Source organism: Bos javanicus, chromosome Y, assembly GCF_032452875.1.
Source record: "Bos javanicus breed banteng chromosome Y, ARS-OSU_banteng_1.0, whole genome shotgun sequence".
NCBI classification, from domain to species: domain Eukaryota; kingdom Metazoa; phylum Chordata; class Mammalia; order Artiodactyla; family Bovidae; genus Bos; species Bos javanicus.
In genome coordinates this window covers 165,894-193,162 of record NC_083898.1, presented here as the reverse complement: position 1 = coordinate 193,162, position 27,269 = coordinate 165,894, and the positions used below count along the sequence as shown (strand labels likewise).

Sequence of the window (27,269 nt, the reverse complement as noted above, 5' to 3'; positions counted from 1 at the left end):
ATGTATAAAAACTGAATTCCCAAAGAAATCCTGAGGGCAAAAAACACACGGGAGGAGCCATAATCCTTTCAGACTTTAGAAAATATTAGAATGGTATACTAATCAAAACATCATGGTACTGGCACAAAAACAGATAAATGAATCAATGGAATAGAATAGACAGCCCACAAATAAACCCCCATACCCAAAGTCAATTAATCTTGGACACTGAAGGCAATAATGTACAATGGGAAAAACACAATTTGTTCAAAAAGTGGTGTTGGGAAAGCTGAAGAGCTGCATATAAAGCAATGAAATGAGAACACATTCTCTCATCATACACAAACTCAAAATAGCTTAAAGACTCAAACAGAAGACATGATTCCACAAAACTCCAAGAAGAGACCATAGGATAACATTCTATGAGATAAATCATACCAGTGTTTTCTTAGGTCAGTCTCTTGAGATAATAGAAATAAAAACAAAATCAACATTTATGTCATAAATCTAAAAAAGCGTGTATAAGCTTTTGTAGAGCAAAAGAAACCATAAACAAAACAAAGACAACTTATGCAATGGGACAAAATATTTGGTAACAACACTTAATTTGTTAGCTTAATTTCCAAAATATACACACTCAACAGCAAAAAATTAAACAACCCAAAATGGGCAGAAGGCCTAAGTAGACGTTTCTCTGAAGAAGAAATACAAGTGGCCAATAGGCACATGATAAGATACTCAGAATCACTAGTTATCAGAGAAATACAAGTCAAAACTCTAATGAGGGGTTACCTCACACTGGATCAGAATGGCCATCATTAAAGACTCTACAAATGCTGGAAAGAGTGTGTAGAAAATGGAACCCTCCTACACTGTTGGTGAATATGGTTCGTACAGCCACTATAGAACAGAGGTTCCTCAGAAAAGCAAAAAAGGAATTACCATACGATCTAGCAATCCTGTTCCTGGGCATATATAGAGACAAAACTCTATAATCTAAAAAGATACATGCACCTGTATGTTAATAGCAGCACTATTCACAATAGCCAAGACATAAAAACAACCTACACATTCATCAATATATGAATGGATAAAGATGTGGTGTGTGTATACATACAGAAACACACACAGACACAATGGAATACTAACAAGGCAAAAAAACAGAAGAACAAAAATAATGCCATTTGCAGCAACATGCATGCAAGTAGAGATTACCATACTAGGTGAAGTAAGTCTGAAAGAAAAACAAATACCATGTGGTATTACTTATATGTGGAATCTAAAATATGACACAAATGAGCATGTCTATGAAACAGAAACAGACTCATGAACAGTGAGAAGAGACTTGGGATGGCTAAGTGGGAGGGATTTGTGTAGGGATAGAATGGGATGGCACCCACTCCAGTACTCTTGCCTGGAATATCCCATGGATGGAGGAGCCTGGTAGGCTGCAGTCCATGGGGTCGCTAAGAGTGGGATATGACTGAGGGACTTCACTTTCACTTTTCACTTTCATGCATTGGAGAAGGAAATGGCAACCCACTCCAGTGTTCTTGCCTGGAGAATCCCAGGGACGGGGAGCCTGGTGGGCTGCTGTCTATGGGGTCGCACAGGGTTGGACATGACTAAAGTGACTTAGCAGAGTGGGCTGGAAGGCTGGATTCGACAGATGTAAGCTATTATGTATGTAATGGATAAACAACAAAGTTCTGTAAAGCACAGACAACTATATTTAGTATCCTGTGATAAAGAAAAGAAAGCGAAGTTGCTCAGTCATGTCCAACTTTTTGCGATCCCATGGACTGTATGTAGCCTACCAGGTTCCTCCGTCCAGGGGATTTTTCAGGTAAGAGTACTGGGGTGCGTTGCCATTTCCTTCTCCAGGGGATCTTCCCAACCCAGGGACTGAACCTGGGTCTCCCACATTGTAGGCAGATGTTTTAGAATCTGAGCTACCAGGGAAGTTCATCCTGTGATAAACTGTAATGAATAAGAATATCAGAAGCAATCTACATATGTGTAACTTAATCACTGCTGTATAGCAGAAATCAACACAATAGAGTAAGTCTACTAAACTTCAACAAAAAAATAGCTTGTAAAACCACAATCATAACAGTAATTAACGTTTGAGAGTTTATGTATACCAACTGTTGCTTCATACGCTTTCTTCTGTAATGCATGTTATAATTTCACAATCCATCAGGCACAACCTTGAAATCCAACAAGCTTGGAGAACTGAAAAGGCATTCACAATGTGTTTGGGGACAAAGCCTAACCAGACTTGAACTCAGATGGTTGAAAACCTTACCTGAGCTGATATAAATCCATTTATAATCTTTGCTTATTTCACCTGGCAGGAACATTAACACACTTGACTTTAAAATAATGAATGTGTCTCATTACAGAATGAGACCCCAAACTCCCAGGGCTGTGGCAAATTCTATTGCATACAGCTTGAGTCTCAGAGAAGGCAAGAAGGGTGTGTGTTCAGGGCACCACTGTTAGCCCAAAACTCTCACTGCTCCCACGTCACAGAGGGGAGACTGCAGCTAAATCACCCAGCAGCAAGGCACCAAGTCACTGGGCTGGCCTAATGCAAAGCCACAACATGTGACCACTCCTCTCCTGCAAGGCCACCTTGATGATGCCAGGGACAGATGCATGGTAGACTCATGCTCATGAAGCTTCCATCCTCACTGAACTATTTCTAATGATCTGAGTTCAGGACAGTTTGAGCAGTAGGCAGTTTGGCAAATGCAGAGTTGTAGAGAGAAAATGAGGAACAGGCAAGAGTAGAGATGAGTGAACAGATGGAAATAAAAGTGGTGTGGGGAGAAGGGGCCAAGGGAGAAGAAGTGCAAACAGGAAGTGAAGAAGGCTCAGAATCATAGTCTCATGAACTTCCACTGGGCTTGAAAGCAGCTCAACAAAGCATCTAAGCCTCAGCACTTGTTAGGATGGAGGAAGGGCAGATGTCACGTTTCCACAGGAAGACACAGTAGTAAAATGATAGCACTGACCATTTCTCCAATGTTTTATACGCCCCAGGCACTGCCCTGGAGCTGCTCACATTTCCCCTTTGTCTTCCAGAGAACGGAAGATATTATCCTCATCACAAAGGGGAAAACTGAGGCCCAAGGAAGTTAAAAGGAATGTACCCAGAGCTGAATAACTAGCTTCAAAATTGGTGTACAAACCCAATTTTCTGATTTCAGCGGCAGTACTATTTCTGCCAGGCAATGCTGCCTCTCTCACTGACATACTCCTCTGTCAGGGAGTATATAAAACTATTCAAGAGTTCACTGGTCTTTTTATCAGGATGTGTATTAGTCACTCAGTCATGTCTGACTCTTTAAGACTCCATGGACTGTAGATTACAAGGCTCCTCTGTTCATGGAAATCTCCAGGCAAGAATACTGAAGTGAGTTTCCATTCCCTTCTTTAGCGGATCTTCCTGACCCAGGGGTCGAATCTGGGTCTCCTGCATTGCAGGTGAAGTTATCACTATCTGAGTCACCAGATAGCAAATAAAAAAGGAAAGGCTAGGTCCAGGATGAATTTGGGGGCATCTATGTCACTATCACCAGAGATCATTGCCAACATTCGCTGGATTATTGAAGAGGCAAGAGAGTTCCAGAAAAACATCTACTTCTACTTTATTAAGTATGCCAAAGCCTTTGACTATGTGGATCACAATAAACTGTGGACAATTCTGAAAGAGATGGGAATACCAGACCATCTGACCTGCCTCTAAGCAACAGTTAGAACTGGACATGGAACAACAGACTGGTTCCAAATAGGAAAAGAAGTCCATCAAGACTGTATATTGTCACCCTGCTTATTTAACTTTTGTGCAGAGTACATCATGAGAAACGCTGGGCTGGAGGAAAGACAAGCTGGAATCAAGATTGCTGGGAGAAATATCAATAACCTCAGATATGCAAATGACACCACCCTTATGGCAGAAAGTGAAGAACTAAAGAGCCTCTTGATGAAAGTGAAAGAGGAGCGTGAAAAAGCTGGCTTAAAGCTCAACATTCAGAAAACGAAGATCATGGCATCTGGTCCCATCACTTCATGGCAAAGAGATGGGGAAACAGTGGAAACAGTGGCTGACATTATTTTTTCTGGGCTCCATAATCATTGCAGATGGTGATTGCAGCCATGAAATTAAAAGACACTCCTTGGAAGGAAAGTTATGACCAACCTAGACAGCATATTAAAAAGCAGAGATATTATTTAGACCACAAAGGTCCGTCTAGTCAAGGCTATGGTTTTTCCAGTAGTCATGTATGGACATGAGACTGGACTATAAAGAAAGCTGAGCACCAAAGAATTGATGCTTTTGAACTGCGGTGCTGGAGAAGACTCTTGATGGCAAGATGTCCCTTGGACTGCAAGGAGATCCAACCAGTCCATCCTAAAGGAGATCAGTCCTGGGTGTTCATTGGAAGGACTGATGTTGAAGCTGAAACTCCAATATTTTGACCACCTGATGCAGAGAGCTGACTCATTTGAAAAGACCCTGATGTTGGGAAAGATTGAGGGCAGGTGGAGAAGGAGACAACAGAGGATGAGATGGTTAGATGGCATCACTGACTCAATGGACATGAGTTTGGGTAAATTATGTGACTTGGTGATGGACAGGGAGGCCTGGCATGCTGCGGTTCATTGGGTTGCAAAGAGTGCCGGAACTGAACTGAACTGATGTCACTATCACACCTATCTGTGGTATGAGGTTCCCCCAGTCACGGGGCAGCTGTGAAAACAAGTCCAGTTAGCTGACCACCTGAATGGTACCCCTGAAACGGACAGGGGAGCTTGACTTCTGAGACGGCACAGCTCTATGACTCTTCCCTATGATCTGCTATGTGCTCAGTCGTGCATGATTATCTGTGATCCTACAGACTGTAGCCCCCTAGGCTCTTCTGTCCATTGGACTCTCCAAGCAAAAATACTGGAGGGGGTTGCCATTTTCTCCTCCAGGGATCTTCCTGACCCAGAGCTCAAACTTGTATCTCCTATGTCTCCTGCACTGACAGAAGGTTTATTTACCACTAAGCCATCTGGGAAGCTTTCCCCTACTATAAGAATTAGTAAAAATTCAATGAGTAAAATCATTAAATGTACACAAATGTCAGAAGTTTGACACACACACACACACAAACATAGGTTAAAATGTCTCTAACCTATTTGAGTTTGTTTCAGTTGTGATTTTAAATTGGTAACCTGCACAGTTAACCTCTTGAAAGAAGCATCATATTCTAATATCTGGGCCTTCAGCTGGGTGGAGTGCTCAATCTGCAGAGAATTACAGAAGAAAAGAAATCAATGCAGAAGAAATCACAGCTCACTGCAACGGGAGCAGTACTCTCATTGGGCTTATGCTCTTTTTCCGTTTTGCCAATTCTGAGTAGCGATCCACACTTAATCCTTAATGCACATGGTCCCTACAATGATAAGAAATAAAACAAGTTTCCACATCTTGTTACATGCATGTTAAAGCAGCTACTCCAGGGCATGGGCAGACACCAGAGAGATGGCAGCAGTATTTCCAAGGCCCTGCCACTGTGGGCACCACCAGGACTTGTAGAATTATGTGTTTCAGTAAGTTTGCTTGCCTCTGGATTTTGTGACAATTATGAATGTAAAGTCACATGATCACTGTAGAGAGCTCTCAGATGAGAAAGCACACCCTTTAGTACCTTGGGGAAGCTCTAATTTTAAAGTAAACCCCATTTACACCAGTGTGGCATGTGCCAAGTTCACATGTTTATGCAGCAGACTGGCCCAACCCCTGGCTGCACAAGAAGCAATACTTACCTCGCTTTGAAGCTGTTTTTGCAGAGCTTGTTTGTGGGTTTCAAACTCCTTATGCTCAGATGCAATTGCATTTTCTGCTTTCTTTAATTCTTTCTGAAAAATTAGTACCTCTGGAGATGGCTGAGCTATGCCTAGGAAGGTAGAAGAGCCTGGTTGTTATCAACCTGAAATTTTATAATTGTACTCTACTTTTAAAAGCAGCTAAAGAAGTTTAAAATTTGTTCTTCTTTTTTGTGTATGCACACTATTTTCTATCAGCTCTATCACATGGACAATGAGCAGTTCTGCCACAGAAATTTCAAAACAAAATAATTTAATGTACTAAATGCAAATTTTACTATTTGTTGAGTCCTTCTCCATGTAATAGAGTTCTTTCAAATCCTTAAATTAACTTGAAAGCCTGTCTCTCCCCTATACCAAGCACAGAGTTAGAGAAGGAACACTCTATCAAAACCTATCCATGAATACTCTGAGGTCCAATCAATCTGTGTATCTATCAGCAGCTCTCAGGGTCCAGACAGACAGCAGATGGCATTCCCAATTTGGATCATCAGAGAGGCCTTCAACGAAGACTGACTTAGGCTGGTCCCTAGCCACAAAGGATGAAATAGTTCCCTAGACTGCTAATGGGGCCAGGCTCTTTGCTACCAGCCCTTGGGCCTGGAGGGTCAGGGAGGCAGGAACTCCCAGAACTCCCAGTAGAAACACACCTACTGATGGAGCAAAAGATCTGTATGGAGGTAAGCTGACAATGAATGAAATTAAAGACAACACAGATGGAGAGGTTTACTATATTCTTGGATTGGAAGATCCAATACTATACTACCCAAGGCAATTTAGATGCAGTGTAAACCCTATGAAATTACCAACCACATTTTTCACAGAACTCGAACAATTTCGCAATGTATTGTTAAAGACCCAGAGTAGCCAAGACAATGTTGAGAAAGAAGAATGCAGCTGGAGGAATCAGGCTCCCTGACTTCAGACTATATTACTAAGCTACAGTCATCCAGACAGTATGGTACTGGCACAAAGACAGAAATATAGATCAATGGAACAAAATAGAAAGCCCAGAGATAAACCTATGTCCCTAGGGTCAATTAATCTATGACAAAGGAGGCAAAAATATCCAACGGAGAAAAGACAGTCTCTTCAAGTGGTACTTGGAAAACTAGATAGCAACATGTAAACGAATGAAATCAGAACATTTTCGAACATGATACACAAAAATAAACCCCAAATGGATTAAAAAGCCTAGGTGTACATTAAGCCCAGATATTATAAAAGCACTTAGAGGAAAACATAGGCAAACACACAATACTGATATCAATTGCAGAAATATCTTTTTGGATCTGCCTCCTACAGTAATGAAAATAAAAATAAAAAGAAACAAATGGAACCATATTAAACTTCAAAGCTTTTTCATAGCAAAGGAAACCATAATAGGATGAAAAGACCACTCAGAGAATGGGAGAAAACATTTCCAAATAAAGTGACTGACAAGGGATTAATCTCCAAAATATACAAACAGCTCATGCAGTTCAAATAACCCAACTGAAAAATGGGCAAAAGATTTAGACATTTCTCCAAAAAAGACATCCAGAAGGCCAAAAAGCACATGAAAAGATGTTCAATATCATGAATTATTAAAAAATGAAAATGAAAACTATAATAAGATATAACCTCACACCAATCAGAATGGCTATCATCAAAAAGTCTACAAAATATAAATGTTGGAGAGGGTATGGAGAAAGGGGAACTGTCCTACACTGATGGTAGGAGTGTAAATTGGTACAACCGTTAAGGAGTACAGCATGGAGGTTCTTTACAAAACTAAACACAGAACTACCATATGATCTATCAATCCCACTGCTAGGCATATATCTGGAGAAAACCATAATCTGAGAAGATACATGCACCCCAATGTTCACTGCAGCACTATTTACAATAGCCAAGACATGGAAGCAACCAAATATCCGCTGACAAATGAATGGATAAAGAAGATGTGGTACATATATACAATGGAATACTATGCAGCTACAAAAAAGGAATAATGCCATTTGTAGTAACATGGATGCAACTATAGAATACCATACTAAGTGAAGCAATTCAGACAGAAAAAGACAAACATCTTATGATATCACTTATATGTGGAATATAAAAAAGTAATACAATTGAACTTATTTACAAAACACAGCAGGCATATAGTCTTTGGAAAAAAGTTATGATTAGCACAGGTGAAAGGCAGGGTGAAGGATAAAATGAGGAGTTTGGAATTAACAGACACACAGTATTATATATGAAATAGATAACTAATAAGGGAACTTGACTCAGTAATCTAATGATGTATATGAGAAAAGAATCTGAGAAGAATGGATATGTGTATATGTATAACAGAATCTCTTTGCTATACTTTTGATACTGATACAAAACTGTAAATCAACTATACTGTAATATAAAGATTAAATTTTAAAAACATTCTTCTTAGGACACTATGAATTACAGAACAGCAAGCAAAAAAGAAGGAATTTCAATCTGAGGATTTTAATTTTATAAAATCTTCCCAATTGAAGCCTCCCCTAGAACAGTTTCCTGGGACTTTCCTGGTGGTCCAGAGGTTAGCACTTTCACATGGGACATGGGTTTAATTTCTGGTTGGGGATCTAAGATCCCATATTCTCATGGTATAGCCAAAAAAGCAGTTTCCTAATATGAGCCTAACATGAATTACAAATCATATAAAAAAAAGACTTACGGTTTAGAAGATGCAGGTTTTCACTTTTCATGTCTTCCACTTGTTGTTTAAGTAGTTTATTTTGCGCCTGAAGCTCCAGTTTTCCTTCTTTCAGTAGTGAATAGTTGTCCATCTCTTTAACCTTCTCGCTTAGCATTTGGTTTTGCTTTGTTAATGCCAAACAGTGAGCTCTAACAGACTCCATCTCAAGCTGGAATTGGAAAAGGAATACTTATATTGGAACAGCGACTCTATAGGACTGAGTAGGTAAACACTGACAGTCTGCTCTCAGCTTTGTGGCATAATTTAATCATGGTCAGTTTGCTGGTCTGGTTCTCTGTAACAAGATGACCCTGACTACAATTACTTCTGTTCTGGAGCTGAGGCAAGTTCATACAACTCGATTTATGCAGAACCCTGTCCTACACAGCAAGTCCTTCATATTATCACCCATTTTCCAGATGCACTAAGGACCCAAAAGCCATCACAAATTTAATTACATGTCTGTTTTTCAACACAAAAAGGTGAGACAGATACCACTAAGGTGTTGGGAGGTGCTTTCCTTCCCTCAGTCTGATATATCTCTTCTTTGAAGACAGGAAACTATAAAGTGCTCAAATAAATAATTTCAGTTGCAGGAACAAATTTTATATACAGAACATATTTAATTATCTGAAGTTCCAGTTCTGTCCTTAGTATATCAAGTACAAAAAAAAAAAAAACACAAAAAACAGAAAAAAAGTAACAGTTTGTGAAAAATGCCTCTCATTTTGCTTTAGTCTGTGAGATCCTAATGTAGTGATAGAAATTTTTACCTGGTGCTGAGAAGAGAGAAGAAACCAAATAGATGCCAAACACCTGCTATGGGAAAGGCACATAAATCAGCTGAAGTCCCTCCCATGAGATGTGAACAATATCCTAGAGTTTATGGATAAAGGATCTGAGGTCACAGATCTTGCCCAAAAGCACACAAACTGTGAGGGAGATAAACAAGATTCAAGGATGACTCTAGGCTCCAAAGGACATGCTCTTTCTATTCTTCTCTAGGAGACAAAGATTGAAATGAAGAACTACTGAATTAAGTTCAGCCATCGCCCTCTTGAGTCATATAATAAATAGTCCAAACATAACAGGAAGATCACTGGAGATAAATTATGTGTGACTGAAGTTAAAATTTCCTGTGTTGTCTAACATCTATTTAAAAAAATCAATATGCTTAACAATTACCTCAAGTTCTTTCACACGGTTTACAGAATGACCAAGTTCTTCCTTTTTACAATTAAGAGCTGCAAGTTCCTCTTGCAAATGTATAGCTTTTTCTGAAAGACAGAACCAAGCAACTAAACATCATAAAGTTTTACCAGTGAATATAAAAGTCATTTAATCATTTATAGCCAGTATGCCAGAAATAATGAGCATTACACCTCATCATCTAAAATAGCAGCAGGAATTCCCTGGTGGTCCAGTCGTTAACACTCTATGCATTCACTGCCGGGAGTGCAGGTTCAGTCATTGATCAACGAATAGAATCTCACAAGACACGTGGCATGGCCCCTTGCCCCCCCTCCCCAAAAAAGATATAAAATAGCAGATACTGGGCCAAAAAAAATTAGTGAGCAAGTAAGTCCTGTTACTCAATAGGTGATGGGAAGTTAGTATACATGTGGTGCACTTCCTGCTACACACAAGTCACCAGAGTTACACCACCTGTGTGGAATGTGGGATCCTCATGCCAACAGCTGTGAATTTCCTTAAAGACAGACTGCTCTGGTAAGATTTTGCAGTTATTATTTTGTCATTTTCACTTCTTCTAACATAAGCATATATACAATGCATCATCAAAAAGTCACAAGCTAACTACGTGGCAAAACCAATTGCTAAAGAAGTATTACTACTCACTAGCCTGAGTGAGTGAAGGTCACACACACCTGGTGACCTTCTGATAAGGACCAAGTACTCAGCCCTGGTTTACCCTCTGGAATCCATTTGAAATACCAATCCAAAACTCTTGTCTTAGGCTAGTTCCTAGAAAGACACTGCAATGTAATATACTTGAAAGATCAAAAAATTATCCAACTTTCCTGGTCTTGGAGTAATATATACAACAGTTTAGGAAGTTATATGTGAAAATAAAATATCATGAAGCATATATATGTGTTAGAAGTTAAGAAAAATAAGTAACAAGGTCACTAGAGACAAATAAAATTTCTCCTAGGTTAAAAAAAAAAATCTCATGGTTCAGAGTAGTATTAAGTAATGGCAGCAAGTTGCTGCCACTTTCTTGACATCACAGATCTATTCATCAAAATATACTGAAATAAAGTTGAATAAAATTCTACCAATAAAGCTCTGATCTTTATGAATATACAAAAATTAAACAAGGTTTGCAAAAACATAGGGAAAGACTGATCATTTTTTTCATTGTGTAAAATTAAAAGGACATAAACTGTGTCAGTTTATAGTAACAATGATGTAGAAGGGGTATACACTTTATGGATTAAAGAACAGACCCAACTCAGAAGTCTAATAACCTGTGTTAAAAATAAAAAATAGAGAATTGTACCCCAGCCCAAGAATCACCTTTATTCTTCCTTTCACTTTCAATCAGTCTGTTAGTTCTAGTGATGTAGTCCTCCTTCAGTTCAAGTTGATACCTGAGAATCAGAAGGATGGAAATGAGTTCCTGGTCACTTCCCTAGGCAGACTGCTGTCAATGATGAGCTTATCTATGGCACCAGGGCACAGAAGAACACTGAACAGGACAATGAATGAACTTCAAGAGCAGTCAGTACTAAGGCCAGGGATCTGAATTCTGGCTATAAAAAGTCCAGGAAAATCTGCTGCAGTCCTGTAAACTGGTTCTGAAAACTCAAGCACAAAATGATGGGTCATGTTATTGAGGTTATAGAGGGCACTGTTTCTCAGCTGGAGTCCAGTGATGCAAAAAGAAAAAAACCAACCAAAGACAACAACAAAAAAAACAAATTAAACTAAATTTACTTTACACTGTATACTGCAGACTCTAAACCCCAAAGGACAATAAGTCAGTCACTTCCAATCCATCTGTCCCACCTTCCCACTCTCACACAGAATACCTTTTACCCTAAGGAACTGAAAACAGTACTGAGAACCACTGTCAATAGCATTATATTAAGAGTGGTGATGCCAAAGTCATATTTTCATGGAATTTTACCATCTCCACCAGCTGTTAGCAGCTAACTTTCTGTTTCAGAGATTAGAGAAAGGAAAGAAGTACTACAGTGGTGAATATCCTCAGAACCTCAACACCTGCCAAAGTCATATGAGGACACCCACAGCCAGACAAAGATACCTAACAGTTCCCTACTCCACAGCTATATCAAGCTAACATACACACTTTTATTTTCTTATTCCTAAATTTAACAACTATAGATTCTTTAGAGTTTATCTCTAAAGTATGTGGAAAAATCATAAAATACATGGATAAAAATCTACCATGTCAAAACTGATTCACAGAAAAGGACTGTATTTTATTAGAATTATTTTAAAGCATAACTTAAAAAACTTAAAGGTATTATATCATGGACTATAAAGACAAATTATGGACAAGTGAGGCCAACAATTAAGAAACATCCAGAGCTACTATGTTGAGTCATCACTTCTCTATGAATTCATGGTGCCAATAAACATTAAGTGAACACTTACTTTGTGCCAGACATTACATTGAGCACTGGAGAGAAAATTTACCACCTACACACTTAATGCCTCTGCACTAAGATACTATCCATAAAAACACAACAAAACTCAGACTAGAGGAAATTCAACCATCTAAAAGCAGAGACATTACTTTGTTAACAAAGGTCTGTCTAGTAAAGACTATGGTTTTTCCAGTGGTCATGTATGGATGTGAGAATTCGACTGTAAAGAAAGCTGAGCACTGAAGAATTGATACTTTTGAACTGTGGTGTTGGACATGAGCCTTGAGAGTCCCTTGGACTGCAAGCAGATCCAAACAGTCCATACTAAAGGAGATCAGTTCTGGGTGTTCATTCGAAGGAGTGATGTTAGAACTGAAACTGTAATACTCTGGCCACCTGATGCAAAAGCTGACTCATTGGAAAAGACCCTGATGCTCGGAAAGATTGAGGGCAGGAGGAGAAGGGGATGACAGAGGATGAGAGGGTTCGATGGCATCACTGACTCAATGAACATGAGTTTGGATGGACTCTGGAGTTGGTGGTAGACAGGGAGGCCTGGTGTGATGCAGTCCATGGGGTGGCAAAGAGTTGGACATGACTGAGCAACTGAACTGAACTGAGCTGAACTGAGAGGAAAGCCATCGTATCATAGTGATTCATATTTTCCTTTCCTTCTATGATTTTTTGCTTTACATAGTTAATTCCATTTGTTTCTTTGATTCTGGCTTGGCAGAATCTTAAAAAAATACAGATCAACAAATACTATAACAAATAAGCAGAATAATTTACACATCATTAGAGAAGGCAATGGCAACCCACTTCAGTACTCTTGCCTGGAGAATCCCAGGGATGGGGGAGCCTAGTGGGCTCCCGTCTACGGAAATGCACAGAGTCGGACACGAGTGAAGTGACTAAGCAGCAGCTGCAGCAGCAGATATTCCATCTTAATGGCAGTATGAGTGGGGCAGAGGAAAAGATAAAAATGACCATAATTCCCATTTTATAGCTTCTCAGGAAGTTACAAGGTGTTGTAAGAAATTCACGCAAAATCACAGGCCTTCAATAAATACTTGAGAAGTGACAAAAGTGAGCAGAGGATGCTATTCCCTGTACTGTATCTTTTAAAAACCATCTTAACTCAAAATATTCATGGAAAAAACTTGACTGTCAATGAAAACATGTATTTCTTTTTTCAGAAACACTGGATTTTGCTATAAAATACTAGATTTATCTACTCATTAATGTTGCTGTGTTTCCATCAACTTAATTCAAACACAATACTTTTTTTCTTTTTTAAGATGCCAAACAATTACTTTAGAAGTTTGTTCTTCAGCTTCTGGTCATAGGTCTCCTCAAGGCTCTTTATAGTCATCTCTCGCCTCGTCAGCCCATCAGTCATGCATTTGTTTTTTTCTGGTAGCTTCTGGGCCCTGAAATTAGTCAAAACAAATAAGTCAAATTAGAAAAATATTAACATTGGTGAAAAGATACCATGTGTTTTTAGTCCCATAGACTCAAAACTGTTCTGTAATTGTCATGGCTGGGGAGTTAAAAACAAAGAGCCAGAAGTCACCCATTATTTTAGGGGCTGACCTAGTGATGATGCATCTGAAGTACAGGCAGAACTCCATAGTTCTATGGCTGGAGAGTGTGAAAAAATGCCAACACCAAAGTGGTTCCTCATTGGAGATCATTCACATTAAAAAAAAAAAAAAAGATCACAAGTGATAAGTAATTGTAATTAAAGGGTAAAAGATTGTTTAAAGTTAGAAAACTACAAGCCAAACTTTAGTTACAACATTCAAGTGCTTGTTTCTTTTATAATATTGTTTCTAACTGTGAGGTTTAACTGACTAGCCCATAGCTATTAAAGACAGAAGATTAATTTTGGTGTTTGATAACCTACTAAATCAATACTAGTTCAATACCAGTGAACTTATTCAATACTAAAAGTAAATACTGAAAAGAGAGCAAAAGATAGATGGATCAGTCAAAACGTGACAACACTGAAGAAAGGAATAGCCGTGATGGTGAAACCTCGAGTCAAGCACAAAATCAGTTCCAGAGCCAGGGAACTGGGTTCACAAGAACTCAGATCAAGTGAAAAACAGAACTGCTAGGGAACAGACTGCCAAGCAAATTATAAAAGGTCTCTGTGTTAGCTCCCTCTGCTGGTTAATCTGTACACTGGTATAGTTGTTTAGTTTGTATGATACGCTTCTCTGATGGCACAGATGGTAAACAATCTCCCTGTGATGCAGTAGACCTGGGTTTGATCTCTAGTTGGGAAGATCCCTTGGAGAAAGAAATAACAACTCACTCCAGTATCCTTGCCTGGGGAATTTCATGGACAGAAGAGGCTGGTGGGCTACAGGGGTCACAAAGAGTTAGACATGACTGACAACTAACCCTTTCACTTTCAGTATACTTAGAAAGGAGGAGTAGGGGAAGTGGAGGTAAATAAGTGATTACATAACCACTAACTATCAATGCCCAAATTGGTTTCCTTTTCTCTTATGGTCAATTTATCTCTTCAGTATTGCCAAAAAGAGTAAGGTTGGCAGAGAGAAGAAATCAAATGAACTGAGCCTACGTAAATGAGAAAACAACGTTCATGAAAATGAAGACAAATCTTTCAAGGAAAGAAGATTTCTGGTGTATCTATGAGTGCCGATTAATGGCAGATAACAAACAGGAAAGAAGGCTTATACCATAACCTATAAAACTGCTGAGCCTGTTACTAATCCCTGGTAATATATGAAGAATGAAACACTAGTGAGCACTTAAGAAAGCAACACACACATTACATGAAACAGTTTCTCCCAGTACAAGTCAACTCAGAGGCATTGTGTTGCCCTTTTTTGCCAGCAGAGTATGTCAATATGGCAGGTTTTGCTGTCTGGAATTCAGATACCATATGCACATGAAAATGTGAGATCTGAATGTTTGACATAAATGGGAAACATATGATCTGTTAAAGTGTTATCCGCTTCTCCAAATTATTTGTCAGGTCCCACTGTAACCTGACGATGGTATCTCCTGCTTTCATCCCAAAAACAAAATGCTCATCTTCATTTCACTTGAAGTGTGCCTTGAAGCTAGGTGATAACACCTTTACAATCAAGAACTCTACTCTGCAGTTATTATTAGAATATGTAGACATATTTCGGAGAAGGCAATGGCACCCCACTCCAGTACTCTTGCCTGGAAAATCCCACGGACAGAGGAGCCTGGTAGGCTTCCATCTATGGGGTCGCACAAAGTCGGACACGACTGAAGTGACTTAGCAGCAGCAGCAGCAGCAGCAGCAGCAGCAGCAGACATATTTAGTTCTTTTTCATCTCATTCATTCTGAAAGTCCAAAATGGACACACATTACTTACAATTCAAAGGCTTCAATTCTTTGCTTCAGCTCAGCTTCTCTGCCTCTCAGCAAATCTATGTCTTTTAGTAGAAACTGCCTTTGGGCATAGATTTCTTTTGTTTCATTCTGCAGAGGAAAGCATTAACTTTTACCAAGCAAGCTAAAGAAAACAAAGGAGACGAACAAATACATTGCTTCCTAAATTCTAGAAAACAAAGGATGGACATTTAAAGGAACAATTTTCAAGAGGTTCCAATGCAAGGTGTATGTTTTGCCTTTTTATCCCCACAAAACTGTACTTCCTCATCTCCCAAGGACTGTTAAGTTACATTACCCTGTATTTCTAGCATCCCTTGTCTATAGTTATTTTATTACTTCATTAATGCCTCTCAGATACTGAAGAAAATTCATTAAGTTTTTCAGCAAGAAAAAATGAAACTAAATGTTCATTCAGTAATAGAATAAAACTTAAAAGATGATGCCCCAAATGAACGACCACACGTCCATGTATGTGTTCCCTGAACACCTATCACATATTCAAGGCCAAACTGGGTGTTGTGTACATAAAGATGTACAGATAGAGCTCAGTCTTCACCTTAAAAAAAAAAAAAAACTCAGTTTATTCAGGGAGAGAAAGACAAACCAAACATGATGATTTCACAATTAAAGTAAATTGAGACTCCACAGGATGAATGATGCCTGGAGGAGTACATCATTGAGGGGTCAGGAGAGGCATCATGAGGACCTGACATTCCAGTTGGATTTTGAAGAATGGACAATTTTATCAAGCCAAGAAGGGAAGGGGCATTCCAGGTGGTGGAATAAAGGCATGGTGCTCTTCATAAATGGCAACCTTCTCAGGAGCCTTCGTAGACCAGTTGACTAAACCAGAGTTCGAGTCTGTAAACTGACTGATCTGATCTAATCGGTCATCTATCTTCTTTTTTGAATGGTATTGAAGTTTAGATGATTTATCATGCTATGTTAATTTCTGCTGTAGAGTAGTAACTCAGTTATACAAATGTATCTTTTTTATATATTTTTTCCATTATGGTTTATCACAGGATATCGAATATAGTTCCATGCCCTATACAGGGGGCCCTTGTTGTTTATCCATCCTATATATTATGGTTTGAATTTGCTAATCCCAAGCTTCCAGTCCATTCCCACCCTCTACAACCTTGGAAACAAGTCCATTCTCTTGTGTCCATGAATATGTCTCACAGACATGTCCATTTGTTTTGACTGGTGATAGAAGCAAGGTCCGATGCTGTAAAGAGCAATATTGCATAGGAACCTGGAATGTTAGGTCCATGAATCAAGGCAAGTTGGGAGTGGTCAAACAGGATATGGCAAGAGTGAATGTCGACATTCTATGAATCAGCAAACTAAAATGGACTGGAATGGATGAATTTAACTCAGACAACCTATCTACTATTGTGGGCAGGAATCCCTTATAAAAAATGGAATTGCCATCAGTCAAAAGAGAGTCCGAAACACAGTACTTGGATGTGATCTCTGAAAGGACAGAATGATCTCTGTTCATTTCCAAGGCAAACCATTCGATACCATGGTAATCCAAGTCTATGCCCAAACCAGTAACGCTGAAGAAGCTGAAGCTGAATGGTTCTATGAAGACCAGAAGACCTTTTAGACTAACATCCCCAAAATATGTCCTTTTCATTATAGGGGACTGGGATGCAAAAAGTAGGAAGTCAAGAAACACGTGGATTGACAGGCAAATTTGGTCTTGGAGTATAGAATGAAGCAGGTCAAAGGTTAAGAAAGTTCTGCCAAGAGAACGCAGTGGTCAAAGCAAATACCCTCTTCCAACAACACAAGAGAAGACTCTACACATGGATGTTACCAGATGGTCAACACCGAAATAAGACTGATCATATTCTTTGCAGCCAAAGATGGAGAAGCTCTACACAGTCAGCAAAAACAAGACCGGGAGCTAACTGTGGCCCAGATCATGAACTCCTTATTGCCAAATTTGGACTTAAATTGAAGAAAGTAGGGAAAACCACAAGATCATTTAGGTATGACCTAAATCAAATCCCTTATGATTACACAGTGGAAGTGAGAAATAGATTTAAGGGACTAGATCTGATAGACAGAGTGCCTGATGAAGTGTGTATGGAGGTCCATAACATTGTACAAAAGACAGGGATCAAGACCATCCCCAAGAAAAAGAAATGCAAAAAAGCAAAAGGGCTATCTGAGGAGGCCTTAAAAATAGCTGTGAAAAGAATGGAAGTGAAAAGCAAAGGAGAAAAGGAAAGATATACCCATTTGAATGCAGAGTTCCAAAGAATAGCAAAGAGAGATAAGAAAGCCTTCCTCAGTGATCAGTGCAAAGAAATAGAGGAAAACAATAGAATGGGAAAGACTAGCGATCTCTTCAAGAAAATTAGAGATAACAAGGGAACATTTCATGCAAAGATGGGCTCAATAAAGGACAGAAATGGTATGGACTTAAGAAGCAGAAGATATTAAGAAGAGGTGGTAAGAATACACAAAAGAACTGTACAAAAAAGATCTCAAGACCCATATAATCAGGATAGTGTGATCACTCAACTAGAGCCTGACATCCTGGAATGTGAAATCAAGTGGGCCTTAGAAAGCATCACTATGAACAAAGCTATGGAGGTGATGGAATGCCAGTTGAGCTATTTCAAATCCTAAAATGTGATGCTGTGAAAGTGTTGCACTCAGTATATCAGTAAATTTGGAAAACTCAGCACTGGCCATGGGACTGGAAACGGTCAGGATTCATTCCAGTCCCAAGGCAATGCCAAAGAATGATCAAACTACTGTACAATTGCACTCATCTCACACACTAGTAAAGTAATGCTCAAAATTCTCCAAGCTAGGAGTCAGCAATACGTGAACTGTGAACTTCCGGATATTCATGCTGGTTTTAGAAAAAGCAGAGGAACCAGAGATCAAATTGCCAAAATCTGCTGGATCATAAAAAAACAAGAGAGTTCCAGAAAAACATCTATTTCTGCTTTAGTGACTACACCAAAGCCTTTGATTGTGTGGGTCACAATAAACCATGGAAAATTCTGAAAGATGGGAATACCAGACCACCTGACCTGCCTTTTGAGTAACCTGTATGCAGGCAGGAAGCAACAGTTAGAACTGGACATGAAACAATGGACTGGTTCCAAATAAGAAAAGGAGTACATCAAGTCTGTATATTGTCACCCTGCTTATTTAACTTATATGCAGAGTACATCATGAGAAACACTGTGCTGGATGAAGCACAAGCTGGAATCAAGTTTTCTGGGAGAAATATCAATAACCTCAGATATGCAGATGACACCACCCTTATGGCAGAAAGTGAAGAAATAAAGAGACACTTGATGAAAGTGAAACAGGAGAGTGAAAATGTTAGCTTAAAGCTCAACATTCAGAAAACTAAGATCATGGCATCCAGTCCTGTCACTTTCTGGCAAGTAGATGGGGAAACAGTGGAAACCGTGGCTGACTTTATTTTGGGGAGCTCCAGAATCACTGCAGATGGTGACTACAGCCACAGAAATTAAAAGATGCTTACTCCTTGGAAGGAAAGTTATGACCAACCTAGACAGCATATTAAAAAAGCAGAGACATTACTTTGCCAACAAAGGCCCATGTATTCGGGGCTATGGTTTTTCCAGTGGTCATGTATGGATGTCAGAGTTGGACTATAAACAAGGCTGAGCACTGAAGAATTGATGCTTTTGAATTGTGTTTTTGGAGAAGAGTCTTGAGAGTCCCTTGGACTGCAAGGAGATCCAACCAATCCATCCTAAAACAGATCAATCGTAAGTGTTCATTGGAAGACTGATGTTGAAGCTGAAACTTCAATATTTTGGCCACCTGATGCGAAGAGCTGACTCATTTCAAAAGACTCTGATGCTGGGAAAGATTAAGGGCAAGAGGAGAAGGGGATGACAGAGGACGAGATGGCTGGATGGCATCACTGACTCAAAAGACATGAGTTTGGGTAAACTCCGTGAGTTAGTGATGAACAGGGAGGCCTGGCATTCTGAGGTTTATGGGGTTGCAAAGAGTTGGACACGCCTGAGCAACTGAACTGAACTACCATTTCTCACTTAAGTGATATCATGCGGTGTATTTCTCTTCCTGACTTCGTCACATATCTTAAAGATGACATTGTTAGTACTCACTTTAACGGCACATATACAAAAGTAGAATGACACAGAGATTAGCATGGCCCCTGCAAAAGGATGACTTGCATATTTGTGAAACATTTCATATTTTTTCCTAGTTTAGACACTTCAGTTCAGTCACTTTGTTCATAGTGATGCTTCTAAAATCCACTTGACTTCGTATTCCAGGATGTCTGGCTCTAGGTGAGTGATCACACTATTGTGGTTATCAGGATCATTGAGACGTTTTCTGTACAGATCTTCTGTGTATTCTTGCCACCTCTTCTTAATATCTTTTCCTTCCGTAAGGTGTTTGCCATTGTTGTCTTTATTGTGACCATCTTTGCATGAAATGTTCCCTGGTATCTCATTTTCTTGAAGAGATGTCTATTCTTTCCATCTAAGTGAGGCCAATTCCCAGAACTGCTTATACAAAACTTGCAGAAGGGTTGTAATTACCCTTTAATAACTGGGTCTTCTTTGGAGAAATGTCTGTTTAGTTATACAGATGGCTAACAAACACATGAAAAGATGCTCAACATCACTCATTACCAGAGAAATGCAAATCAAAACCACAATGAGATATCATTTCATGCCAGTCAGGATGGCTGCAATCCAAAAGTCTACAAGCAATAAATGCCGGAGAGGGTGCAGAGAAAAGGAAACCCTCTTACACTGTTGGTGGGAATGCAAACTAGTACAGCCACTATGGAGAAAAGTGTGGAGATTCCTTAAAACCTGGAAATAGAACTGCCTTATGATCCAGCGATCCCACTGCTGGGCATGTGCACTGAGTAAATCAGCAGCCATTTCATATCTTGGATCCTCTCCTTCCTGCTGTTAATGAAGCCTCAAAGCTGCCACTTCTTTGGTATGACTTTCTTCCATTCCCAAATGATACCATCTGCAGTCCCTTCCATCCACCCATCTCAGAGGATGGGTGCCTGCATATCCTTTTCAAGTCCCCTGCTCCACTTGCATTCTTGACCCCAAGAACTACTGAAGAGATAGCCCAGAGATAGCCACCCAGTAAATGATTTTAGAATGTTACCTCCTGGTGCTTTTGAATTCTCTCAAGGGCCATCTTTTCACGAGATATAAGGGTCTCAGATTTTGCTTGATAAGCTCTCTCCAATTCGTTCCGGAACTCAGCTAATTCCTTCTCACACTTACTTTTCTCTTCTGTTTTAATTTTCTCTATTTCAGTATCTTTAAAGTACTTTAACTGCCAGTTGATGGGAAAAAATTGTAAATATCAATAACTACAGTAAAGATACAATAACAAATTTTCTCTATTAACACTGTCTAAATATATTTAGCTTATTTCATCTTCATGTTACATCTCATCCATTACAATTCTAGGGTGTGCTCAGAAGCCATAAAGAAATGATATTATCTGGAAAGAGAAATAATATCCACAACAGTATAGTACCACATTCATTAGTAAAGATTTTCACTATTTCTCCATATACCAAAGGTGAAGACATTAAAATTTGAGGAAAAATATCACTCTTGATGATAACAAGATAAATCTTACCTCCTGATTCATTTCTGCCCGTAGCTGCTGTTCTATTTTCCTCTTACATTCATTTAACTTGATTTCTAAGGATTCTAACTTTGGATGTTGAAGACAAGCACCAGCAAACTCATTGTCAATAAGCTGAAGCTTCTCCACTGCCAAAGAATGACACAGTATATGAGGTCAGAGAGACATGTGTAGGTGAGCAAACAGCCAGAGCTCTGTTCAAACACAGAGTATACTCAGGGAAAAGTGTAAGGATGTCTGCCATTTTACTTATTAATAGAAATGCATCCAAAAAAGTGAGAGTGTTTAATGGATGGACAGATAAGTGATGAAGCAGGTATAACAAATTTCATGGCAGCCTCAAGATGTACAAGGGTTTGCTGTAAAGCTTTCAACTTTTCTGAATATTTGAGAATCCTTATCATAAAATATCAGGGGAAAAGAAAACAAAAAATATACTTTAAGTCAGAGAACAGTGGCTTTTCTTTCTTATGTTAAAGTGCCATGGGAGAGGGCTCTTTCACTGCACTGACTCACACTTTCAAAACATTGACCCTAAGAGGAATCAAAGATGTTGTGTTTCACTTCCTCTACTTCACAGATTAGGAAACTGATGCCCATCCAGTTGAAGGGACTTCCAGAAGGCTATGCAGCTACATAATGGCACCAATGGGGCTAAGGCCAGGACTATGATTGTCTCACATTCCAGCAGTCTTTTCAGGAGACCCCCAGCTCTCAAAAAAACTGTGGATTTGAAACCAACCACACCACACACTGCATACCTGGCCCTCTCATACAGTCTTAATCAGTGTAACACCAATATTGCCAAAAAGTAGGCAGAGGAAAAAATAGCTGGCACAAGCAGATTAAAATATGTGCTCAGTCATGTCCAACTCTTTGCAACCCCATGGACTATGGCCTCCAGGCTCCTCTGTCCATGGGATTCTGCAGGCAAGCATACTGGTGTGGGCTGCCATTTCCTCCTCCAGAGGATCTTCCCCACCCAGGGAATGAATCCATATCTCCTCTGTTTCCTGCACTGCAGGCAGATTCTTTACCACCTTAGTCATCAGAAATCAAACTATTGGCAGGTATGTCTCTGACTGGCAAAATGTTACACATGGTTTCCATCTACTTTTTTGTATTCTACAGAAGGCGTATAACTCAGAAAAGGCTCCAGTTCACAGGCCAGAAAATGTGGACTCCAATATCAGCTCTGATCCAGACAGGGCATTGCCAAGTTGTCCTTCCTCAAATGATCTTAGGTTTTTAAATTATAAAATGCAAGGATGGCCCACTGACTTTTCTAGTTCCCTGCAAAGTAAGTAGTCTATCTTCCCACTTTAGTAGCTATAAAATAAAGTAAGATGAGACACAGGGAAGAACTTCCCAGTCAAGAGAGATTCAACTGAACAAACAAGGAAGTGGTCCTCTGGATCCCCATGTGAAAAGCGTAGCCCTGGTGATCATGAACAGAGAAGCAGCCCTGGAGAGCAGCTTCTAGTCCCTCCGAGAGAAAATGAGCAATGATTCCAGAAAACATGTCACCAGCAGCCTGTATCCCTCTCAGTGAAGCAACAAATACATAATACAGTACATCAGATCATCACATTCACTGTAAAAATAAAATGGAAGAAATGTAATTATGGACGAAGATCACAATTACCAAGAGAGTCTTCGATGGGAAATGTTGAACTTGTCTGAGTTTCCATATTGCGACTCTCTTTACTTTGATGAAATTCTGCCAATTCTTTCAGAAACATAATAAGAAAACCTGAAAAGCACAAAGTATATATTTTTGTTTCATAACTTTCTTTCATTCAACCATTGTTCAATCACTGCTTATGCAATCTTGAACTTATAACATTATCTTTCTCACATCATGTATCCTTTAAGAATAACTTCTGAGAAACGGCCTTTCCAGACATGGAACAACAGACTGGTTCCAAATAGGAAAAGGAGTACACCAAGGCCATATATTGTCACCCTGCTTATTTAACTACTATGCAGAGTACATCATGAGAAATGCTGGGCTGGAAGAAGCACAAGCTGGAATCAAGATTGCTGGGAGAAATAATAACCTCAGATATGCAGATGACACCACCCTTATGGAAGAAAGTGAAGAACTAACGAACCTCTTGATGAAAGTGAGAGGAGAGTGAAAAAGTTGGCTTAAAGCTCAACATCCAGAAAACAAAGATCATGGCATCTGGTCCCATCACTTCATGGCAAATAGATGGGGAAACAGTGGAAACAGTATCAGACTTTATTTTTCTGGGCTCCAAAATCACTGCAGATGGTGATTTTAGCCATGAAATTAAAAAAGGCTTACTCCTTGGAAGGAAAGTTATGATCAACCTAGATAGCATATTCACAAGCAGAGACATTATTTAGCCAACAAAGGTCCATTTAGTCAAGGCTATGGTTTTTCCTGTGGTCATGTATGGATGTGAGAGTTGGACTGTAAACAGCTGAGTGCCGAAGAATCGATGCTTTTGAACTGTGGTATTGGAGGAGACTCTTGAGATTCCCTTGGACTGCAAGGAGATCCAACCAGTCCATTCTAAAGGAGATCAGTCCTGGGTATTCATGGGAAGGACTGATGCTAAAGCTGAAACTCCAGTACTTTGGCCACCTCATGAGAAGAGTTGACTCATTGGAAAAGACTGTGATGCTGGGAGGGATTGGGGGCAGGAGGAGAAGGGGATGACAGAGGATGAGATGTCTGGATTGCATTACCAACTCAATGGACATGAGTTTGAGTGAACGCCAGAAGTTGGTGATGGACAGGGAGGCCTGGTGTGCTGCGATTCATGGGGTCACAAAGAGTCGGACATGACTGAGCGACTGAACTGAACTGAACTGAAGCATGATATCAAACATGAAAATAAGAACTTATATATGGCATGAAAGAACAAAGTCAAAAGACAAATGACATATTGGAAACAAGTATTTGCCATAATATGAAGACAGAGGATTAATTTTTGTAGTATCAAAAAGCTTTTACAAATCAGTACAAAAATATAAAAATAGGACAAGGACAAACTTTATAGGTAATAATTTTAATGTCAAATAAACATGAACAAAATCATAAATAAATATGAATTAATACTATGACTAGAAATACTAGAAAGATACTATTTTCTCAATAGATGTATTATCAAAGTTTTAATCTTACCACTAAAAGTGTTGGCAAGGGAGCAGGAAAGCAGGCATGCTCTTTCACTCAGGAGGGAAATGGTCAGTGTTTATGGATATTCAAAATGCAAGTGTCCTTTAACCCACTCTCTGAATTTATAGAACTAGACTTTCTCAAAAGTGTATACCACCGTACACCACACTTCTAATGGCAAACCCCTATCAACAGGGGGGGTTAATTAAATACATTTAAAAAATATAATTAGTCTAAGTACACAGCTAGATAAAGATATACTGGTGGATAAAGGAAGCAAATTGCACTACAGTATAATGATTCCATTTATGAACATATGTGCTTTAATTACATATAGACTTTGATCCCCATAAACTAAATGCTCATAGGATACACAAGAAACTCTTCATTCTAGGTACCAGCAGAAAATGAAATTAGACTATTGAGACTATTTTTCTTTCACTTTATACCTTTCTGAATAGTTTGAAGCTTTTTTCTTTTAAGCCATGCCACGTGGCTTGTGAGTTCTTACGCACCTAACCAGGGATTGAACCCAGGTCCCCCACAATGGAGTCCTAACCAGTGGACCACCAAGGAATTGCCTGAAACTTGTTTTTTTCTTAAGTTCTGAGTATAAATCTTGTAAGTTTTCAGTTTATGCACAAGGTTTCCTCTGCTACCCCAAGCTCCTCCCCCTTGGCAACCACAAGTCTATTCTCTACATCTGTGAGGCTGTGTCTGTTTCATAGATAGGTTCAATCGTGACATATTTTAGATTTCACATAAGTGATATGACACAAGGAACTGTTTTTTCATTTCTCCTACTGTAGGTATAAACTTTTCTTTCATATTCAGTGCCTTGTAACTCTTCTCTCTCATCCACCCACTTCTGACCATTTCCTCTGAGCCTGTTCTCACCTCATCCCCCTCCTCATGCTGAGGCCAGATCTTGGCTCCCTCTCCAGGAGGTCAACATTTGGCAGAAACTTTGAGGATCTTGCAGTAGGTCATCTGTAGGTATTCATTATTCCACCTCAGCACTCTAATGCTGTGAGTTCTGCAGCTCTTTCCACAGGCCCCTAATTAGTTCCACTTCCCCCTTCTCTCCTCCACATCCCCTCCCCGAAGAAGGATATGGCTAGTCTCCTTTATCCATTCATTTCTTGGTGTCAGTATGAACCCCTACTTTATACTTTGGTAATTATAATTCATAGCTAATTCTATAACTCATTTATATAACTCAGCCATTTTTCTTTTTGTTGTTGTTGTTGCTCCTGGTGTTCCAGCTTTCTTTTGCCTTCAGGAGCACTTACATTGTAAATTTTTTCTTAAGCATTTCCTTAGGTTCTGGAACTATAATGGGCTCCAAGTTCATTATATTGGTTAGCCTCTGCTCCATTCCTGGAATCAACCACTGTTGCAAGGAGCCCTGGTTTCTGATTATTACAGAATGGTACTAGAAACTGTATCTTAGTTCTGCAAACTGGGCTTGAGGTGTGCTCACTGCAACTGAGATGTCACTGCTTCTAGCCCCTCAGCCTGCAGAGTTAGGAAATATGAATGTATATTAACCTATGCATACATACTTATTTATAAATATCTCTATGTCTCATCTGTATCTATGTTAAATTAAACATGAGTTCATATTGATGTCTCCAACAACACCATTACCATATGTATCATCTTAGCCTGTTGTTTATCTGTAAGTTCCCACCTGGCTCCCACCATCTACTATTCACTTTCTTTATTGTTCAATTCCAGCCCACACGTATAACGGTTTCAGAATTGTCAACCAGCACCCCCATGAGAAGTAACTCTCATCTTGACTACATAACCTTTATATAGTTCCTTCTGCATTCAGTTGTAGTCTTCATCCCTTTCTAGAGTTACCCCTTCAGTGAGGTTACTACACTTATATTGTTTTGTCACAAGCAGCATTTCATCCTGAGATCACCTGACTTCCTACATTTGCATATACTAAGGTTCACACTTTGTAAAGCTCTACAGGATTTGACAAATAGTGCCATGTATTCTACCATTATAGTAATCTTTCACCACCCTAAAAAACATCCTATGCTTTCTATCTTCAACTTCCTACCCCTTCCCTCCACATCCCTAGAAACCACCTAGCAGCAAGGTGGTCAGGTGTGCTGACCACTCTAGCTTTGCCTTCCTCAGAATGTCACATATATAGATTCTTAGACCGTGGCCTTTTCAGATGGGCTTCTTACATTAACAACACAGATTCGTGATTCATTTCTCTCTCTGCATGGCTTGATAGTCATTTCTTTTAGCTGAACAGTATTTCCCAGTTTTGATGTACCATATCCTGCTTATCCATTCCCCTACAGAAAGATATCTTGTTTGTTTCCAGTTTCTGGCAATTGTAAATAAAGTTGCTATAAGCAATTACATGCAGTTTAAGTCATTTGGGTAAATACCTAGGACAATGATTGGTGGGTCACCTGGTAAGTCTATGTTTAGTTGTACCACCAAACTACTCCCTGCCCCCAAGCAACTATACCATTTGTCCCACCAGCAATGAGTAACAGCCCCTGTTGCTTCACATCTTTCCAGCATTTAATGTTGTAGATGAGCTGGACATTAGCCATTCCAATAGGTACAGAATGTTACTTCATTTCTGTTTTAATTTGCATATTATTTGTCTAATAACAAATAATATGGAGCATCTTTTGATATGCTTACTTGCTGTTTGCATATTTTCTTTGGAGAGTTATTTATGCAGACCTTTGCTGATTTTTTAACTGATTTGTCTTTGTTGAGTTTTCAGAGTTCTTATATATTTTTGACATAAGTCCTTTATTGGATGTCTTTTGGCAATAACTTCCCCCA

The 27,269-nt window shown here is 39.3% G+C and overlaps 1 protein-coding gene and 1 non-coding gene across 3 annotated transcripts in view; one reads left to right on the top strand and one right to left on the bottom strand.

Moving 5' to 3' along the window:
• Window positions 1-27,269, bottom strand: part of LOC133243843 (centriole and centriolar satellite protein OFD1-like) — a 64,527-nt gene that overhangs the window by 22,950 nt on the left and 14,308 nt on the right. The window contains exons 6-15 of one of the 2 annotated variants that reach the window (XM_061410568.1): window positions 22,932-23,039; window positions 21,278-21,414; window positions 20,792-20,965; window positions 15,597-15,703; window positions 13,527-13,643; window positions 11,117-11,190; window positions 9,764-9,855; window positions 8,558-8,747; window positions 5,803-5,933; window positions 5,169-5,280 (exon numbers count right to left, since the gene is read on the bottom strand). In XM_061410568.1, the coding sequence (XP_061266552.1) occupies window positions 5,169-5,280; window positions 5,803-5,933; window positions 8,558-8,747; window positions 9,764-9,855; window positions 11,117-11,190; window positions 13,527-13,643; window positions 15,597-15,703; window positions 20,792-20,965; window positions 21,278-21,414; window positions 22,932-23,039 (1,242 nt within the window). The remainder of the gene's footprint in view (window positions 1-5,168; window positions 5,281-5,802; window positions 5,934-8,557; window positions 8,748-9,763; window positions 9,856-11,116; window positions 11,191-13,526; window positions 13,644-15,596; window positions 15,704-20,791; window positions 20,966-21,277; window positions 21,415-22,931; window positions 23,040-27,269) is intronic. The other variant, XM_061410567.1, reaches the window with a different exon arrangement.
• Window positions 19,751-19,853, top strand: LOC133243893 (U6 spliceosomal RNA). The gene has a single exon (XR_009735221.1). It is a non-coding gene; the product is annotated as a U6 spliceosomal RNA (small nuclear RNA).